Source organism: Pseudonaja textilis, chromosome 1, assembly GCF_049901715.1.
Source record: "Pseudonaja textilis isolate UNSWEBS1 chromosome 1, rPseTex1.2, whole genome shotgun sequence".
Lineage (NCBI taxonomy): Eukaryota > Metazoa > Chordata > Lepidosauria > Squamata > Elapidae > Pseudonaja > Pseudonaja textilis.
The window spans coordinates 238,278,391-238,293,890 of record NC_141990.1 but is presented as its reverse complement, the minus strand read 5'-3'; the positions used below and the strand labels follow the sequence as shown (position 1 = coordinate 238,293,890).

At 36.6% G+C, this 15,500-nt stretch overlaps 1 protein-coding gene across 13 annotated transcripts in view; it reads right to left on the bottom strand.

Moving 5' to 3' along the window:
• The window catches only part of PLEKHA7 (pleckstrin homology domain containing A7), a 134,414-nt gene that overhangs the window by 6,271 nt on the left and 112,643 nt on the right, over positions 1-15,500 (bottom strand). For 11 of the 13 annotated variants that reach the window (XM_087921037.1, XM_026706500.2, XM_026706504.2 and 8 more), the window contains 4 exons: positions 14,059-14,259; positions 5,546-5,698; positions 1,491-1,624; positions 90-229 (listed from right to left, as the gene is read on the bottom strand). In XM_087921037.1, the coding sequence (XP_087777163.1) occupies positions 90-229; positions 1,491-1,624; positions 5,546-5,698; positions 14,059-14,259 (628 nt within the window). Of the gene's footprint in view, positions 1-89; positions 230-1,490; positions 1,625-5,545; positions 5,699-10,354; positions 14,260-15,500 lie in introns of those variants that run through there. The other 2 variants (XM_087921028.1, XM_087921035.1) reach the window with 2 other exon arrangements.

The window sequence follows — 15,500 nt, the reverse complement described above, 5'->3', positions numbered from 1 at the left end:
CCCAGAAGAAAGGTGTAAATGCACGTTATGTAGCAGTGTAACTAAAACAATGCATTGTCACAGCCACTGCTTTATAAATAGAGCAGTACCTGCTACCTCTTTGCTCCGCTGAGAGGCTTCAGAAGCCAGTGCGTATGATATGGTAATGATGCGTTCTTGCTCATGTAGCTGTGAATCTAAATTTGAAGAGATGTATTTGTCCTGAATTGGAGGCTGTAGGTTGTGCACACTAGGGTAAACATAAAAAGAAAAGAAAAGAAATAAAAATGTGCTACCGTACTTTCCAATACATGTTCAACATGGAAATAAAAAGATTTCAGGATTATCCTAAAATTATGAATCTACGGATTATAATAACTTTTTACAAGTTATTTATATAATTGGTGTATTGCCAATTTTTGGTAATACAATACCAATTATTAATACTCAGAGTATTAAAAATACAGAGAAGCTAATAGAAAAATAACAAAATCACCAAGTGGGACTTAATTTAGCCTAGTACAGGGCTGTCAAACTCTTGGCCAGATGCATCACGTGCTGGCCACGCCCACACCTGGTTTAGTGAAGGGGGGAAAGTCCCAATTCGTCACGTGACGCCGCCTTGATGACATGAGTTTGACACCCCTGGCCTAGTAGTTAAGTTGCTGGCCTAGAAACCAGGAGACTGGGAATTCTAGTCCTGCCTTAGGAATGAAAGCCAGCTGGGTGAATTTGAGCTAATAATTCTCTCTTAGGCTAGCCTGCCTCATAGGGTTGTTCTTGTAGAAGAAATAGAAGGAAGGAAGGAAGGAAGGAAGAAGCAAGAAACAAGCAAGATTTATTGTTCCAGTAGCCTCTTCCTACAAGATGTACTGAAGCAATAAAGTTGGCTATATGTACATAAAATGGCTTTTCATGTTTCCTGATATATTATCATCTAGCTCTATACCTGTGCTTCACTACGAAACTATCAGATCGGACTTAGTTTTTGGGCAGGAAAATAAGGAGGGGGAAATGTGCCTCTGCCTACCAGCATCCATCAGTATTCATCTGGCTAGCATCCAGTCAGTGTGTGAGAGAGTTGAGGGCTGTTTGGAAACTGAAACAGTATTTGCTGTGTGAGCAAGAAAGAGACAGCAAGGAGCCTGGGCGTGGCTTAGCTCAACTGTTCTGTACTAAAGCTGCTTAGTGCTCTGAAACTAAAATTGAAACTCCTCTGCTTGTGTTTTGCATTTGGAACAAATTTCTTTTCAGGTGGGGAGGGGGAGTAGAGCTCCTTAGCATCAGAGCATATTAATAATAATATAGGAAATACAAATGCTCTGAAAGTCATTTTGAAAAATCCTTTCTTTAGTGAGCACCTAGAAGCCAAGAGGAACATATGTGCCAAATTTCAAGTTTGTAGGCTTTACAGTTCTGGAGATTTTTGTGATGATGTGTGAGTGATATTTCACTTATCTATCTATCTATATATATATAGATAAAAAGAAGAATCATGCACAAAGTCTTACCTTGATCTGGTAAGAATATTCTTAATTTTTTCTGCCTTACGATGTCTTGCTTCCAATTCTTCAGGAGTAAGGGGGTCTTCAGGATCCATCTCAATGTACCGTTCTGGAATGGCAACCTTGTCTGGCTTTGACAACTGGGGAGATGGTTTTTTAAAATAATAATAATAATAATAATAATAATAATAATAATAATAATAATAATAATAATAATAATAATTGTAAATGTTTACTATACTACATACAAAACATTAAAAAATTATGTGCAAATACACCAAAGGAACAAAAAGAATATACAGACAGATTTGTCTGATGCCTTTTTTATCACAATTACAGTAATTTTCTAAAAGGAATGTACAAACAATACTAATGAGAAAAATCTCAGGGAAATGCTTCCGTATAGTTGCTATATAATGAGACTTTGAGAAGTCAACTTAAGAAGAAGAAGAATTTCTCTCTTGTTATCAAGAAACCTTTTCAGGTTCTTTTTTTAATCTTCAGGAGTTCAACTTCAGATATAGATAAAAATTCCAAGCCCAAGCTGGCATATCTAGAATTAATGAAGTTGTTTTATTTGTTAGTTTCTCTTTATCTGGCCATTTACTCTGTTTTTTAATCTTTCAGTAAAATAAAATATTCTTCTTTTGGGCCACAAGATGGCTCTGTAGGTTTCAAAATACTTTGTTAAGGAGGAAAAAGAAACCCTCAAAATCTAATGGTATTCTGCATGTGGTGATTTCCTTCCTTCAACTTCTAAGATTTTCAGCATTTTGCAACATACAGCATAAAACAAACACGGAACAAGAAATAATAATCAAAATAATCAGGATTCAATCTTAAATCTGATTGACTCCTACACAAATTATGTGATGGTATTTTCTCAAAATAACATTTAAAACCCTCGAGAAAAGCTCCGTAGTAAAGGTGTTTCATACTGAAGAAATATTCTTTTCATTTTTTTCATTTTCATTTTCATCATTTCAGGGGAGTAGGAAAACTACAAGCACCTTATATAAAACTTATATAAAACTACAAGCAAAAACCAGGAATATACAGATGAAACTTGAAAAATTAGAATAGCATGCAAAGGCTATCTCTCACCTTTCTCTTGGCAATGCCCCATAGATTCTCTATGGGGTTCAGGTCAGGTGAGTTTGCTGGCCAATCAAAAGTTCATTTATTTCAGTAATGCAACTTAAAAAGTGAAATTAATATATGAGATAGACTCAGTACATGCAAAGCAAGATAGTTCAAGCCATGATGTGTCATAATTGAGATGATTATGGCTTACAGCTCATGAAAACCCCAAATCCACAATCTCAGAAAATTAGAATATTACATGCAATCAATAAAACAAGGATTGTACATAGAACAATATCGGACCTCTGAAAAGTATAAGCATGCATATATACTCAGTACTTGGTTTGGGCCCCTTTTGCAGCAATTACTGCCTCAACGCAGCGTGGCATGGAAGCTATCAGCCTGTGGCACTGCTGAGGTGTTATGGAAGACCAGGATGCTTCAATAGCAGCCTTCAGCTCTTCTGCATTGTTCAATCTCATGTCTCTCATCTTTCTCTTGGCAATGCCCCATAGATTCTCTATGGGGTTCAGGTCAGATGAGTTTACTGGCCAATCAAGCATAGTAATCCTACGGTCGTTGAACCAGGTTTTGGTGCTTTGGGGAGTGTGGGCAGGTGCCAAGTCCTGCTGGAAAATGAAGTCAGCATCCCCATAAAGCTTGTCTGTGGAAAAAGTGCTCCAAAATCTCCTGACCCTGGACTTAATGAAGCACAGTGGACCAATACCAGCAAATGACATGGCTCCCCAAATCAACAGAGACTGTGGAAACTTCACACTGGACTTCAAGCATCTTGCAGTGTGTGCCTCTCCATTCTTCCTCCAGACTCTGGCTCCTTGGTTTCCAAATGAGATGCAAAAGTTGCTCTCCTCAGAAAAGAGGACTTTGGACCACTGAGCAACAGAACAGGTCTGTTTTTCCTTAGCTGATGCTTCTGATGTTGTTTGTTGTTCAGGAGCAGCTTGACGAGAGGAATACGACATTTGAAGCCCATGTCCAGGATCCGTCTGTGTGTGGTGGCTCTTGATGCACTGACTCCAGCCTCAGTCCACTCCTTGTGAAAGTCCCCAACACTTTTGAATGGTCTTTTCCTGACAATCCTCTCCAGGCTGCGGTCATCCCTGCTGCTTGTGCACCTTTTTCTTCTACACTTTTCCCTTCCACATAACTTTCTATTAATGTGCTTTGATACAGCACTTTGGGAACATCCAACTTCTTTTGCAATTACCTTTTGAGGCTTTCCCTCCTTATGGAGGGTGTCAGTGATGGTTTTCTGCACAACTGTCAGGTCAGCAGTCTTTCCCATGATTGTGATTCCTACTAAACCAGACTGAGAGACCATTTAAAGGCTCAGGAACTCTGCAGGTGTTATGGCTTAATTAGCTGATTAGAGTGGGACACTTTGAGCCTAGAATATTGAACCTTTTCACAATATTCTAATTTTCTGAGATTGTGGATTTGGGGTTTTCATGAGCTATAAAGCCATAATCATCTCAATGATGACACATCACGGCTTGAACTATCTTGCTTTGCATGTAATGAGTCTATTTCATATATTAGTTTCACCATTTAAGTTGCATTACTGAAATAAATGAACTTTTGCATGATATTCTAATTTTTCGAGTTTCACCTGTAGAATATTCCTGGAATAGTCTAATCGGGCAGGCTGATTCTGATTGGAGGCACAATTCTGAATGTACCAGGGAATAAAGTCATATGCAGCTTTATGGTATTTAAATTATATCCAGAAGCCTACTGGCAACCAGTGTAAGGTTTCAAGTACATGTATAATATGCTGTTAGCATTTAATGCTAATTAGATAGAGTGGTGTGGCTCTCACTTCACAATCAAGAGGCTGTGAGTTTGATCCTAGGTAGAGGCAAATATTTCTCTCTCTGGGCACACTGAGAATATATCTGCTGAAAAAAACCTCCACATTGATGACCGGAATGTCTGGCTAGTAACCACTCAGCTCCATTCAGTTTCCCAGACTTCACCCTGCAAAGGATTATGGGGTTGTTACATGATGATTTAATGCTGATTAGGTGGGCCCCTACATTTTGTACCAAGTGCAGTTTCTGAGTGGTGTTTAAAGTTAGCTTTCTAAAGAGCAATTACAGCTGTCCATCTAGGAAGCGACAAGATCAAAAGTTACCATAGAGAAATCCTCCACCTCCTCCTCCTCTTTCCAAAGCCACAACACACCAACCAGTTGGGTAAAGTTGCTTCTGGCAACAGCCTCCACCTACCCATGTTGCAGTAGCTGTGAATCTAAAAAGAATCCCTCAGGAGTGACGCTACTCCTTTGATGAACAACACTGTAAAAACTTTGAAGAACAATTTTAATTGGGATCTACTTCGGTCTGCTTTTTCCCATTACTGGAGAAAACAGTGCAACTTTACCATTCTGTAAAGTTATGACAAATAGCATTTTTGTTTTTGTTGTTTTTTTTAAATTTATTTACTCTATTTTAATACTGTAGTAAGCATTGGTGTTCACAGCAAAGGAACGGAGAATCAGAGCAATGCAAGCGATGTCCAACATAAATTTTGCCCGTGAGAATGACATGAAAAAGGGGTTGAGTTTGTGAGGTGATACTGCTTATGTCCTTCTGATGACAGCTGGGAGATCCTTGTAACTCTACTGGATGCGTGGGCTAATTCTCTCTATAATTATGCATTTTTCCTTTTCAGATTCAAATATTTTAGTCACTTTCCTAACATGGCTTTCTTGCTACTAGACACATGCCAAAAAGAAGGTCCCTGTACATGCCTCAGAAAACAATCCTGCTTTGCTTAAATTAAAAACTTGCTGAAAAGTATTGATTAACACTAAAAACAAAAACAAATGGAAGGAAAAATAGTATGTTAAACTTGAAAAATAGTGAATGTATTTACTTGTATTTCATACGTCTAACCCCTGCCCTTCTCCCTTAGAGAGTACAAGAATGCAAGGCAATGCCAACAATTAGCCTTACCTCTTTGCTAATATCCAACTTGTAATCTTCGGGCTCTATATCTGTCTCCGTTATTGTCACAGGGTCGATTTTTAACCAATTATCTCCAATTTTTTGTTCTGTGCGCATTGCTCTTTCCAATAACTGCAAGTCAAATTCTTGCTCCCGCTTCCACTAGTAACAGAGAGGAAACAATGACATGTTTTACCATCGTGAGTAATAAATTAGCAAATGTTTATCTTTACCTCAACCTTTGAATAGCTAAAATGGAAACCAAGGGCTACCATTGAATTTATTCCTGGATTCTCACTTGATGTCTACCCTGATGAAATCTACTACATTTCCAACCAATAGAGATTAATCTAGTTTATTTATTTATTTATTTTGTTGAGCATGTATAGATAATAGATATAAATATAAACATGATTATTAATACATGAAATGGATACAAATAAATGGGAATAAATGGGATACAAATAAATGGGAATAAATGGGAAAGTGGATAGCAGATTCTAGATTCTGACTTTTACATGTTAGGAGTCTGAGGTAATTAGATTTATCTATAATCTATTGGACCAGGAACAAAATTGTATTCCTTGGAGAAAGTTCTTCCAAAATGTGATATATAAGGGAAATGCAGTAGGTCTTTGCCTATGAGAGACACACAACCTACAATTGGATCAGATGTAGTAACCCCAAGAGCTCCAAAAGTTATTATCATGTAATTCTTAAAGTTAATGAAACAGATGGTAACCATATTAACTTCATTTAACTGTAGTTAAGAAAACAAATGAATTTTTGAGATTTCCAAGTGGAGAAAATAGCAAGAGCAAGAGCACTTAGATTTATATGCCACTCCATAGTACTTTACAGCCGTCTCTGAGCAGTTACAGAGTCAGCCTATTGCCCCCCAACAACCCAGGTCCTCATTTTACCAGCCTCAGAAGGATGGAAGGCTGAGTCAACCTCAAGCCCTTCAGGATCGAACTCCAGGCTGTGGGCAGAGTTAGCCTGCAATTCTGCATTCTAACCACTGTGCCACCTGGGCTCTTCAGCTGGCAAACTAACATATGTCTGAAAAGCAGAGACACAGCTAAGACAGACATTGGCAGACAGGTGGTCTGCCTGGGTCAATGGAACTTCTCTGGGCAACTAAAAGCTTTGAGAATCACTCATTTGTACTTCCGAAAGCATCCCTATGCAAGGAAATCTTCAAGAACCAGAGGGAACCTGTGGGAAACTCACAAGTAGAGCACCAGGAGCAGAAATATCAAGAAATATCTAGCTGACAGTCTCATGCACAGCCTATTTTAAAGACACTTGGGTTTGCTTAAAATTCTACTTACTATCTAGATTATATAAAAAAATTAAAAACTACAGAGGTCTTCAAACAGCAGAGGAACTAAATTACCTGGTGAGTGTTCCTTTTGCCTGGGGCAAAATTAAAATAAAAAGTGGAGAAACAATGATAAGGATTTTAAAAGGCCTGCCAAGGGTTTGAACTACAGAAGTTTAGAATAGATTAAGGGAACAACTGAAATTGATAGATCGTTTATTATAAAGCACTTTTGAATTAATTAATACATACCTCCATTCCAATAAGGACTGTTTAAATTTCATTAAGTCTTAGTCTTATCAAACAAAGAGAATAAGGGAAAGTTGTGAAAGATCATATGACCATAGAACTAAAATATGCTGAATGGGACTAAAGAGTTAAGGGCATAGAGAAGAAGGAAAAAAGAAAGCCTCTTTTTACTTTTTAGATTTTTTTTCTGGGACATATATATCATGGGTTTTGTTATGTCTTGACCTGTTCACAATTTTTTTGGAGGGAACTTAAGGAAATTGGGAGAGGAAAAATGAAGCTATGTATTCTTATCCTAAGAACAAAATATCCTACCTAAATTACTGAAAATTGTGGAACAAGCCGAAAAGTGGTAAAGAAATGCTGTGGAATCCCCTTTTAAGAATTTATTTAAGTTGGCATAAATGTGTATCATACCAAATGCAAATACATAGAAAGCACTGAAATGCTTCACCTGTTTCTAAGGGTGGATTGGTTTGTTCACATAATGATGTCTTACCAATCACAATAAAAGCAATCTTACCTGTGTGTCAGTCATGGCTAGATGTTATTTTTACATGCCTGCGGTAAAAGATGATAGCAGACAAGCAAAACCACATCATTAAAAAAGAGATCTTTGAAATAAACAGGGCACTTAAAACACTAAGTAAAATAATAAAAAGAAAGTCATCCTGAGAATTAGTAAGTTGTGATCAAAAGGAAGAAAAATTGTCTGGTTTCCTATGATAGAAGGGAATGAATCAAGAGTCTCAAAACAACAAAATTAGACTCGATTTCCTCTGGGCAACAAAAAAAAACTTAGCTGAAACTAAGTTCTAATGAAATTAGAATTGGAAAGTTTCCAGTTAAAACTAGGAAGTAAGAGCTTTCTTGCAAAGACTCATTTAGAAAGGACTAATTAAATAACTGCTGGTTGTAGAAAATCTGTAATTCATGCAAGCCATCCATCTCAGAACTGTTGTTATTCTATTAAATGACTTAAAAAAATTATGAAGCCCATCAACATTTCAAACCTGTATTTTGGATTGTATTTTTACTTCAGATATGATGTGATTTGGATAACTATCTACCTACTAAAATCAAATAATATAGATCACTACTTTTTATGTTTCTTATTATTTACAGGCACTCCATGCTAATCTAGGACTGTTTTTTTAGCTTTTTCAAGAGAGGTAGAACTTTAGTACATTGTAAACTTGCTTTCAGAGTCACTAAATACTTTCAAAATATGATAGAAATAATGTTCAGAATTACCATAAATATATACATTAAATGTATTAATTGCTTCCACCTTTTTATCAGAATAGCCTAAGTTTCAGGTGTCCTATTAAGCCATCCTCCAACTAAGATAAGCTAACTGTACAACACTCATACAGTAATAAAGTATTTCATTTATTTACAAGTGTTGCAGGGGTATCTTTGACTATAACATGAAAGTCTGAATGAAATATAATGTGCACATGTGATAAATGTATTTTCCCATTCAGCTGCATTATTTCAATCCATAGATCACAGAAAATTTGCCCTATGAGACTGGATGTCTGGACACTGTATTGTTCAAACAAGACTTTTATCATGAGAACTTCTGAAAGAAGTATGTTTCAGAATGCTTGTTCCAAAGAAAAAGAAAATATAATCTTGTAAAGGTCTATATGCAGTAGAACAGGGGTGTCAAACTCAAGGCCTGTGGGCTGGATCCAGCCCATGGGCTGCTTAGATCTAACCCGTGAGGCCACCCTGGAAATTGCAAAGAACCAGCCCAAAGTACCTCTGCTAACAAAAACAGAGCTTGTGTGGCCCACCTGGGGCTCCATTTTCAGCCATGATGGTTGAAAGTCCTCTGCCAGTAAAAATGGGGCTGCAGGATGCCAACATGGCCAAAAAATTGGGCCTGGGGGGTGGTGGTTTACAAGCTCTGTTTTCACTGGTAGAGGGCTAGCGAAACAAACTAAAAACAAAACAAAAGAAGAAATGTTTTTCCTTTTGCACTTGAGTATGCAAGAAGGGACAGGAAAGGAGAAAGGGAAAGAGGAAAGACAAAGAAAAAGATGGGAAGAGAGGAAGGAAGGAAAAATAGGAGAAGCGGGGAAGGAAGGAGAATGAAGAGGAAGGAAAAAGGAGGAAAGAAGGAAGGAGATTATAATGAGTGTGGGAGGATCTCAGGGAAGTCCTGCCTTAGCATGTGGCCACCACTGATGCCCCCGACATGAGTGACATCGAGCTGACCATGCCTGCCATGGCCACACCTACCCTGACCTCTCCCGCCCCAGCCCCCAGCCCCCTGAGGTTAAACACATGTGGCCCTCAATGAAATCAAATTAGACAACTCTGCAGTAGAGTTGTCAAAGATCCCAAGAGTGCATAGTATATGCATAGCTATGTATGGGTGTAGATATGTGTGTGTGTGTGTGTGTGTGTGTGTGTGTGTGTGTGTGTGTGTGTGTGTGTGTGTTTTATGTAAGCATATGGATAGCTAAAGGCTTTCTTTTGTCAGCAGGCAACAGAATTTCATTTTTAAGGTGGGCCAATTGCTCACAGTAAAAAATGACAATAAAGGTTCTCTTATCTTAGATGTTCTGTCCCACTTGTCATAAAGGGTGTAGCACTCAAACTGCATGAATATTCCTATTTCAGTGATCACATTAAAGTGTGTTACTATATTAGATGTTTATTTGCACAATAGAAGACCAGATCCCAGACCTCTGCTCCCAACCTTTTGGTTCAACACTGTTTGTATAATTGAATATCCAAGGACAGAACTCCACTCAGGATTTCTCCACTGGATGAAAAAGGGGAATTTATTTTGATGGACTCCTCCTTTCTTCTGTAGCTCACTTAAATCTCTGTTAGGTACTGAGAACAGTGCAGAAAATACAAGAGACACAGTGGAGGTTACTTTCTCCTATTTATTATGGGCAACAAATTTGTAGAACCAGTCTAAGATATTTTGGGGGGAAAATATATTATTCATGCACAAGCTTTTGATTTTTCACTCAAAATGTACCTAACAAATTTGTATTTGTTAGGAATAGGAGCACCTACTTAATTTGAACGTAACTGCACAAATTAAAATTGCAGACTTTAAAAATGGAGGGATTTCTGCGAGAAAAGTTCGATCATTTTCACAATTAAAGCACACACTGTAACCAAATGCCTACTCAATATTCAAGCCAGGCCTGATTGCATCCACACATGTCATATAAGGCAAAATTAACCTACAAGTTATACTAGAAGAAATACATGAATTCAATATTAGGAAGCATTTTTATTGTTGTTGATACGGAGTCCTTTGCATCAAAATCAAATGACAATCCAAGTATTCTGCTCAATATTTTAATGTCATACTACATTTAAAAATTGATCTTTTAAAAAAATATCAGTGCACTGTATTAAAAGTAGATTTACACATACAATTTATATAACATTACAAACTGTGCAATCTAATTACATATTTCATTTTTACCATTTTGGTTGCTAAGTTATTGTAGTGCTGTAAATTGTGCTTTCAAACATTATGTTTTGTGCACCGGAGCCCTTTGGGTAAATGATATGTTTCTTCCTGGGCTGTGCTATTTTTGATTTTTACAGCAAAAATGAAGACCAACATGGTATGAAAATATGCTACGTTGTTTCAATTGTTAAATATTATGAAATGTTTGCATTAGAAATTAATACAAATTTGAGAGCTATGTTTTTTTTAAAAAAAATCAGGTTCAAATTTTGCTACTTAAATATGTAATATGGCAGGGCTTTATTTTTTCCTTATGTTTTAATAACATTTCTTAAAAAAATATAACTGCAAAGATAAATATCTGAATGCACCAGTTTCCTTTAAGTGTTTACATAATTACTTATTACATTAATGGCTCATGAATGCCTTATAAATTAATGCAACCAAACAGCTATTTAAAATGGGAACACAAAGGTGAAAAGTCAATAACCACCAACAAAATTAGAAATTTAACAAAAAGGATACTAAAATGCAATTAAGCCTGGCAGAAACTGAGTTTAGTCAGAAATAGTTTTAAATAATTAGAAACTTAAAAAAAAATTATGTAGGATGAGTGACTTTAAAAGCAAGAGGTCTTGTGCAATGAATTAGGCAGGTGATGAGCATAAATAATTCTAGTGTGCCAAAAGGAAAAGACAAAACAGTGATTGCATAAACCCTCAGTTTTGAAAACCCTAAATAAGAAAAAGTCCTGTGGTACTTTGAAGATTAACTTTCATGTATCACGACCTATCTTACAAACAGTGAGGGAAAAGAATAACATTATTTGCTTACTTTAAAAAAAGGATGAGACCAGTTAAGTTTTTTCCCTCTTCAAAGTGTCAGACTTTTAAGTAGGCTATGAATGAATGGGAGCCAGTAAGGTATTGGGGCTAGACTAGAATGGAGGGATTAGACTAGAACTGAGCAGACTCAGGTTCTAGCCCACCTTTATAGGCATTTTATTTATTTATTATTAAATTTTTATATTGCCTACCCCGCCCCCCTACAAGGTGACAAGGCATGGAAACTGTCAAAATGACTATCTGACATTTTCTCTTGGGAAATTGACATCTATCTACTGTATGTTCCCTATTGGATCAGCAGGGCAGACTATGTCTACAACAGGGATGTCTAACCTTGGCAACTATAAAGACTTGAGGACTTCAACTCCCAGAAATCTCCCAGCCAATTCTGGGAGCTGAAGTCCACAGGTCTTAAAGCTGCAACAGGTTTACAACATTAAATGAAAAGGTTTTCATCTGCAGTGGTTTGATTTAGGCTGATTATGTGAGAAACATTCAGAGTTCGTGATATAACATTCAGAGTTTTTTCTTACATAAAACAGGGAATGGAACTACCCTGTTTCTCCAACAATACGGCCTCCCCCCATAGGAAGTCCCAGCATGTTTTATAGGCATGAAATGAAATTAAGCCCCTCCCCCCAAATTAAGGCCTATATTAAAACATGTGAAATGGGGGGGAATGGTGGGGGAGCTTGCCGTTAGGAAGTACTTTTGTTGCACACCCAGATATGGTGCTGCCTGAGTTGACACCGATACAAAGTGCCCCACCAACACCGAGGTCAACATCCAAGCTGTCGCCGCCCGCCCGAAGATGCAAGGGGGGGGAAATTAAGTCACCCCCAAAAAGACGGCCTAGCCATTTTTTCGGGGCTCAAAAAAATAAATAAGACCCAGCCTTATTATATGAGAAACTTGGTATCTTAAAAGCAAAAACAAAGGATATAAAATGACTTTCCTACTACCAAAAGGAGAGGTTTTATTTGAAGATGGGGGACAATAGAGATTCTGAGATTATCATGGATAATATTCCTAATATCATGGAACCATACAGTGTGAGCCATTATTTATCCATATAACTATATCTAAAGGGCAGAAGATAAGCCATCTGCACTTCCACAGAGTCATTCGATTTCTTTAAAAAATATGTTCAGAAGAGTTGTTTATTAGTGCCAAACTAACCCCAATTTTGTACATGTGTGTATGCATGCATGTGTGCCCATACCCAGAATTAGATGTGTTATGACAGAGCACTATTGGAATGATCAGATCCTGATTTCTTTCTGTCATGCATCTCTTACGTAAATAATCAAAATCTTATATACTGGATACATTCTTATACTTAATCATTGAATACATTCTCATTATTTAGCTTGATTCTTAGATGATTATGTATTTAATGGACTCTCCTTTAACCCCGCAAAGCTTATCAAAATAAATCTGCAAGTTTTTGTTGCTTTTGCAATAACAGCCTAATTCAGCTATCTCCAACTGTTTTCATAATCCTAAAAAACATGACCTATTACATTTTAAACTCCTAGAGCTATCTTAAAAAGTAAAACTTATATTTTTGCAGCATTTTTCATTTATGGTTATAACTGGATTGCTTTATTTCAAGTTTAAATTGACTTTATTTTCTGTAACTCCAAATTATTTTTAAAAATGGAGATGTGCTGTGACTTGAGGACAGTACAGGAAACTAATTCCACTGAATTTATCTGAGCTCATTCCTTTATTTAGGAAAACATCTTGGTAACCTAATCCGAAATTTTGCTATCCAAAGTTTGATAACTGAGTGAAACTCGCACCTTCATTCACTGTGTCTGTCACTGACAGTGGCCATTTCTAAGACTAACAACACACCCTTTATTTGGCAATTTAAAAAAGCAGCCCCAGTTATTTTAAATTGAATTGTTTCTTCTGAATAAAGAGATCATGTCTATGGATTACAGCTATTTCCTGTAAATGAATTATATTAGTATTGATGGAATATTCTTTATTATAAATATATTTAATGGGTATGTAAAATATTAATGATTGCAGTGGGAATGGTTATTTGCTTAATTGACAATGATGAATTATCAGTTTATATTTAACTTGGAATTATTTTTCCTAATCAAATGGAGAGCCTTTCTAGAATATTGTTCACACCTTAGACATAAATGATCATTAGCAACTATATGGATCATTAGATTTGTTCCTATGTTTAATAGTTAATATATAAAATTTCTGAAAACTTAAAATTATAACCTATGAAGTCCTTATTTAACATAACCATAGATACTATTTTTTAAAAATTGTGCTAATATTGTCTACTGGGCTCATTCATTTATGGTGCAATCAGAAAAAAAAGCATTCTACTTTCATAACCTTCTAAGAAAAAAAATGATTAAACCAACTTATTATCTACATTGAAATATATATTTTCTTTCTCACTGTACTTTTCTTACGCCAATTTATTTCCTATTTCCTATGTGAAATTGTCAACATTTATAGCCAGAAGCCATTCTCTGTTATGCACACCCTACCTACTGAAATACCATCATTATATAATTAAATAATACAAGGTGACATGCACTCTCAAATAAAAGTGCTTACTAGAGAAGCTACAGATCGTTTTGTTTTATCTAGTCCTGTTAAGGCATGTCTAACATACTGAGCCTATGTCTGCAGAACCAGGCTGGATGAATGGTCGTGATGAAACCGAATGTCTTTCTCCTTGACCAAGCGTTCTTTTACGTTCACGAACGATTGCCTTTTGATGTCGTTTCATTCTTTCTAATTGTTCTTCGGCACTCATTTTTCCTCTTTGAGGATCTCCAGAGTATAAACGTTCCAAGGCACTCTTTGGTCTTTCCTTGAAAATGACACAGAACATGTTTTTAATTACATTAAAAAAGTTTTAGTATAATTCCAAACTACTTACTTTTTAATTAACTTACTATGGACAATATTGACCTACAATTATGTTAGTTTAAGAGGCTGAAGATGACAGAACTATCCTTTCACTGTTTTCTTTCAATGCAAACTGTCCAAAAAAACAGTATACAAACTTTACAAACTTTTGCTTGGAAAATGTATAGTTTGGAAAAATATCTGATTAAATTTCTAGGAGGAAGCAAATAACATAGAAAAATTGACTATAATTTTCTTTGAGGCAATGGACATACTTTGGATGATGTGCAAGTACCTAATTTTTCAGAAGAACACACAATTAAGAATTATGTTAGAGAAACTGTAACAACTAAACCAGGGGTGGGATTCAAATTTTTAACAACCGGTCCCTGTGGGCATGGCTTAGTTGGTGGGCGTGGCCAACTCAATATCACTCACATCGAGGCACGCATCTCCTCGCCTGGCCTCTCATGACTGTGGGGATACTGCAACAGTCATAAGTGTAAAAAATGGTCATAAGTCACTTTTTTCAGTGTCATTGTAACTTTGAATGATCACTCCACACAAGCAAAGTACCAACAAAGGAGGGGAAAAAAAACTCCAGAGACGTTCCTGAGACAGGAAGTCTAGTCCTGCTAAGAATATAATAAGGCTTAACAGAGAGGCAGTTTCTGTAAGCAACACCAGAATGTTTCCTTCCTGCCTTCCTTGCAGGATTAGGCCAGTAATTTCTTCTAACAACTGGTTCTCCAAACTGCTTAGAATGTTAACAACCGGTTCTACCAAATAGGTGCAAACTGGTAGAATCCCACCCCTCAACTAAACTAACCTAAAGTGAGATCTATATCCACAAACTTATCTTGAGCTGTAATTAAACCCAGATGTAATTAAAACCTGCTTCCAGACAGATGGTTACTACATAGAGCTACAATTCCAAATGATAATAGACAGAAATTCTGTCGTCCCCTCCTTAATTTTTCTAATAGAAAGGGAAGAAGCAATGGGAAAATATGGGGAAATTTCAAATGGGAAGCAACATTGTCCAGATCCCTAGCCCTATAAAACCTGTAAATGTGGTAGGCCAACAACCTGAAAGCACTCATCATCTGAATGACCCTTGTAGTTGAATAATTTTAAACTCCAAAGGATTATCAAATGCTAAAGCAAAATGACACTACTAAAGTGCTGTTCAAAAAAAATGGC